Source organism: Myxocyprinus asiaticus, chromosome 24, assembly GCF_019703515.2.
Source record: "Myxocyprinus asiaticus isolate MX2 ecotype Aquarium Trade chromosome 24, UBuf_Myxa_2, whole genome shotgun sequence".
Classification (NCBI taxonomy): domain Eukaryota; kingdom Metazoa; phylum Chordata; class Actinopteri; order Cypriniformes; family Catostomidae; genus Myxocyprinus; species Myxocyprinus asiaticus.
The window spans coordinates 1074001-1080000 of record NC_059367.1 but is presented as its reverse complement, the minus strand read 5'-3'; the positions used below and the strand labels follow the sequence as shown (position 1 = coordinate 1080000).

The 6000-nt window shown below is 38.2% G+C and overlaps 1 protein-coding gene across 1 annotated transcript in view; it reads left to right on the top strand.

The window, feature by feature from the left end:
* Window positions 1-6000, top strand: part of loxhd1b (lipoxygenase homology PLAT domains 1b) — a 60956-nt gene that overhangs the window by 30604 nt on the left and 24352 nt on the right. Inside the window, exons 19-23 of the mRNA XM_051654084.1 lie at window positions 761-865; window positions 947-1076; window positions 3736-3887; window positions 5523-5653; window positions 5850-5995. Of these exons, the coding sequence (XP_051510044.1) occupies window positions 761-865; window positions 947-1076; window positions 3736-3887; window positions 5523-5653; window positions 5850-5995 (664 nt within the window). The remainder of the gene's footprint in view (window positions 1-760; window positions 866-946; window positions 1077-3735; window positions 3888-5522; window positions 5654-5849; window positions 5996-6000) is intronic.

Sequence of the window (6000 nt, the reverse complement as noted above, 5' to 3'; positions counted from 1 at the left end):
AAAATCATTATAGTACACTTGTTTACTAACATATTACATGTTCAAAACTGTAAAGAATACTCTGTGTACTCAAGTTTGAGAGGAAAGCATGCAATTTGTGGGAAAGATGCATCTAGAGAAAAGTATGGGGCTAGGGGCTAAATTTGAGAAAATTTTGAATATTTTTTGGTTAAATTTGATTCAGAGATTTACACACACACCAAAAAACAACAACAACAACAACAACAACAACAACAAAAAACAGTTTAAAGTTGTATAACATCCAGAAAATCAGAAGGGGAAAGGTCACAACTGGTTCTTCTCATACGGGTCAAAAATGACCCAAAGACAATAGTAGGGTTAAGATAGCAAAACAAATAGACTTATCAACTTTTAAAAGGCAGAAGAATATGCTTCCCATATCTTTTGTTGTTGATGTAAAAGACCATGCCTCCAATCAAACCCAGTATTTCAAAACAGTATTTTGATGTAAATTTGACAAAATTGCAACATATGCTTTTATAAAAACTGTGAATTTTCCTATTCAGCCTATGTCGTGTGAATAATGTTGCATATTATTGGGTCTCTGCAGTTCATGATAGTTTATACAGCTTAATGGTTGATTTAGGACTTTTTTAACTTTTGTATTAAAAACAATGTTGGTAGTGTGTTGGTCGCCACTTGATGCCCATAAAATCTGTGTCCTGAAGCAAAACAAGTTGAGAGACATTGATCTAACCTTCATCATCACACCCATTTCTGATCTATGTCATTGTAACAGGTTGAAGCTAAAGATGTTGGAAAAATCTTCAAGGTCCGTGTTGGTACTGACGGCGCGGGCATCGGTTCTGGCTGGTTTCTGGAGAGGGTGGAGATCAAGCGCCTAGTGATGGCCCTGGTGCCCAAAGAGAAGAAAGAAGATAAAAAGAAAAAGAAGAAGAAAAAGAAAAATGAGGATGATGAGGAGGGTGGTGAGGAAGAGATGCGAGAGGTGGTGATGACGTATTTATTCCCCTGCGATCGCTGGCTGGCATCTGATGAAGAGGATGGAGAGATGGTGGTAGAACTTCTACCAGAAGACAATGAAGAACTGGAGGGTACAAACCCCACCCCTTTGTCTGTCAATCATGGAATTAATCTATTAGATCAATGCTGTCCATTAAGACTGAGTGGTGCTTGCCGTGGCTAAACATGCTGCTTCATTGTCCCACCAGGGGCCTTGTACACAGGGATTTAATACACAGGGATTTAAGCATTACTATTTATGTATTCATGTGTATTGTTGCTTGTAGAGCGCTCTGAGCGAGGGAAAAACATTATATAAATTAAACTCATTATTATTCGTGGTTTTGCTTTAGCAAGTCGTCCCTATAATGGTTGCTCTGACCTTTGTTTTGGTATTTTAAAAAATCCCTAAAACAATTCTTCTTCTATTCAAATTTCGGCGATCAGAATTTTTAGCATGTTGTTATATGGTTACTAGGGTTTTCTGTGTGGTTTTAAGGGTGTTGCTAAGAGTGGTTGTTACTTAGCAACTGCATAGCAACATGCTAAAAACCACTCAGAACACCTTAGCAACCACATCCGGCAACCACTCAGAACACCTTAGCAATTGTCAAGCATTGCCCTGGCAACCACCTGGAAAACACCAGGAACTGAATAGCAACATGCTAAAAACCACTCAGAATACCTTATCAACCACACATGGCAGCCACTCGGAACACCCTAGCAACCACATAGCAATATGCTAAAAAATACACTCAGAACACCTTAGCAACTGCAAAGCATTGCTCTGGCAACCACCTGGAAAACCCCAGGAACTGCATAGCAACATGCTAAAAACCACTCAGAAGATCTTAGCAACCATATAGCAACACCCTGACAACCACCAAAAACACTGTAGCAACCACATAGCAATGCTCTAAAAAAACAGCCAGTAAACCTTAGCAACCACTTGTTACCATTAACACATATTACCAACAACTAAGCAACTGCATAGCAACATGCTAAAAACACTCAGAAGACCCTAGCAACCACATACCAAAGATATAAAAACCACTCATAACACTTTAGTAACCGCATATCATCATGCCTTGGAAACCACCCAGAACTCCCTAGCAGCTGCATAGCAACATGCTAAAAACCACTCAGAAGATCTCTGCAACCACATAGCAACACCCTGGCAACCACCAAAAACACCGTAGCAATCACATAGCAATGCTCTAAAAACACTCAGAACACCCTAGCAATGACATAGCAACACTCTAAAAACCACTCAGGACACCTTAGCAATCATATAATATGATATTACCATTACCACATATTACCATCACCCTAGCAACTGCATTGCAACATGCTAAAAATACACTCAGAACACCTTAGCAACTGCCAAGCAATGCCCTGACAACCACATGGAAAACCCCAGGAACTGCTTAGCAACATGCTAAAAACCACTCAGATGATCTTTGCAACTAAAAACAATGCTCTAAAAACACTCAGAACACCCTAGCAACCACATAGCACTGCTCTAAAAACTACTCAGGACACCTTAGCAACCACATAATACGATATTACAATTACCATATATTACCAGCACCCTAGCAACCACATATCACCACTCTTAAAACAACTCAGGACACCTTGGCAACCACATAATACGATATTACCATTACCGCATATTACCAACTCCCTAGCAACCACATATCAACACACTAAAAACCAATCAGAACACCTTAGCAACCACATAATACAATATTACCATTACCACATATTACCAACACCCTAACAACCACATATCAACACTCTAAAAACCACTCCTGACACCTTAGCAACCATATAATGCAATATTACCATTACCACATATTACTAACACCCTAGCAACCACACAGAACAGCTTAGCACCTGCCAAGCAATGCCCTGACAGCCACCTGGAAAACCCCAGGAACTGCATAGCAACATGTTAAAAATCACTAAGAAGATCTTAGCAACCACATAGCAACATGGAAACCACCAAAAAACACCTTAGCAACCACATAACAACACTCTAAAAAATACTCAGAACACCTTAGCAACCACTTGTTACCATTGCCACAGATTACCAACACCCTAGCAACTGCATAGCAACACTATAAAAACCACTCATGACACCTTAGCAACCAGATAATGCAATATTGCCATTACCACAGATTACCAATACCCTAGCAACTGCATAGCAACACTAAAAACCACTCATGACACCTTAGCAACCACATAATAGAATATTACCATTACCACATATTGCTAACACACTAGTAACTGCATAGCAACATGCTTAAACACCCAGAACACCCTAGTAACCACATAGCAATGCTCTAAAAACCACATAGTAACATAGAACATCAACCACCCAGAACTCCAAATCAACTTCATAGCAACATAGAACATCTTAGCAACAGCCAAGCATCACCCTATCAACCATCCAGAAAACCCCAGAATCTGCATACCAACACTGTAAAAACACAAAGAACACCTAAGCAACCACATAGCAGCTACTTAGAAACCACCCACAACAGATTTTTTCACAGGCAAACACCGCTCAAATTTTCTTTAGAAAGTGTCAAAATCTAATCCTATTCCAAAGGGTCTCAAGGTGTTTTCACAGTGTCCAAATCATTAAGTATTTAAAAGTTGCAAAATCACAGATAATTTCAGCCAGAGTATCACTGAAAATCAAGCTCTTAAATAAATAACAACTTTAAATAGTTATTTTCTCCACAGAAAACACATATGAGGTCAACGTGTTCACGGGTAATATGATGGGAGCTGGAACCGATGCCAATGTTTTCATCAACATCTATGGCGAGAACGGAGACACTGGAGAGAGACCCCTGAGAAAATCAAACCATCTGAACAAATTTGAGCGTGGACAGGTGAGTTGATGTCACTCATACATGTCTAAAGAGAGGAGGTGAAAATCTCACATCATGGCTTCTCGCTAACCGCAGGAAGTCTGGCAATCTGATCACGTCTCTCGTGTTATTCACAGTAGATGTTGTCGTATACTCTTACTCATCTGTTAATGTGAACTCATCTATTATTTAACGCACACATTGAATATGCTGCACTGAATCAAGGCCAATGTGACAGACGATGATCTGATGTTTACAGAGTCAATGAGTGTGTTTACAAGCACAACAATACAAAAATCAGCTCATTCTAAAATCCCGAAAATGCAACAAAACACTGTTTACATTAGATTTGAAATGATTGAAGTTTTCGACTTTTCTTTTATGTCAAAACATAAACAGGCATGCACGCAAAGATAAAAGGGTTTAAAGGTGTTTACGTGCAAAGTGCGCATTCTGGGTAATCTAGGTTTGTTGATCAGTTTTTCGTAAACCATTTGAACTTTACACGATAAAAACAATTGGTAAGGTTAAGCATGTGCACTGTGTGTAAACACTCATTTTCAGATTAAAGCAGTGGTTCTCAAATGTTGGGGGAAATAAAAATGACAGAAAATTAAGTAATGTTTTTAAGCAGTTTTTTGTAAATAAAAAAAATAATATCTTTAAACAAACACATTTTAAACCTTTCAAAATCACTTTAACCCTTTAAACTCATGGGCCTACTTGAAAAAAAATGGTCCAAATAATAATAACTACAGTCTTGATCATCACAAAATAGGTATCATTTGAAAGTTTAGAAGCTCTACTTTCCAATGCATGTAGACATTATGACCAAAACTAAACAAGTGCTTTGAAATTTGCAGACAAATCAGAAGTGCTCAGTTTTGATAATTTAATTTAAAAAAATTGCACTGTACATAGTATTATTGCCAGTCAGTAAAAACATTAAACTCATCAAATAGCCATGTGTCATACGTTGTTGGAAAGCTCTCAAAGAGTAGAATACAACCAGCATATTTGTTTTACACACAGACAAAAATATAATGAGTAATAGCTAAGTATATATCTTTGACAATTATGATGGTGTAGCGTTTTCACTTATAACTTCACGAAAAATAAATCAAACAAAAAATATCACATACTTAGAGGAGGTGATTATCTTTCAAACGAGTCCACACACAAGATAATCAGATGCAGAGATCATTAGATAATCCACATGAAGCACAATGTTACATATGACCACCAGGAGATGGCGCCAAACACATGACAGACTCAATGATGACTCAAATGACACAGAATGAAACGCATTCTGTGAAATCTCATTACTAAAATCATGTCTGCATGCTATGCAAACCTTTAGTCATTGTTGTGTTTGCATGTGTAATTAGTTCTTATGTACAATATATATATATATATATATATATATATATATATATATATATATATATACATATATATATATATTATATATATACACAGTATATATGAAAAAACATTTTTGCTGTACCTAGCTGGTTTAAGATGGTCTCCCAGTATCAGTGGTCTAGGCTAGTTTAATCAATAATTTCTCCATTTTTTTTTTCAGTAGAGATTATCTTTTCCTCTGTACTACAAACATGTCACACCACCTGTATGCTTTCAACTGCTGAAATGCAGGAGGACAATTTCTCCATCACTGCAGTTGAACTGGGACCTCTGAAGAAACTGAGGATTCGTCATGACAACAGCCATCAGTCGGCCTGGTATCTGGACAGGGTGGAAATCGTGGACACTAAAGATGACACCACGTGAGTCCTGAGATTCTGGCCTGACACAGATATCACTTGAGGAGAACGGATCAAATGAAGATCACCATGTGTCGATTTATTTATGAGTTCACTGAGTTAAACTGCTTACAGATCCCGTCACATAACACAGAAGTACACACAAGCTTCTCACAGCTCAGGAGATCTAAATATCTCTTCATATCGGGTTTCAATGCAGGTATTACTTCCCCTGTAATCGCTGGCTGGCAGTTGATGAAGATGACGGTCAGATCGCACGAGAGCTCGTTCCCGTGGATGAGGCCTTCATGAGGAAGGATGATGATGAGGAGGAGTCCGGGGCCACACTGGGCTTGGAGCAGAAAGGTGAC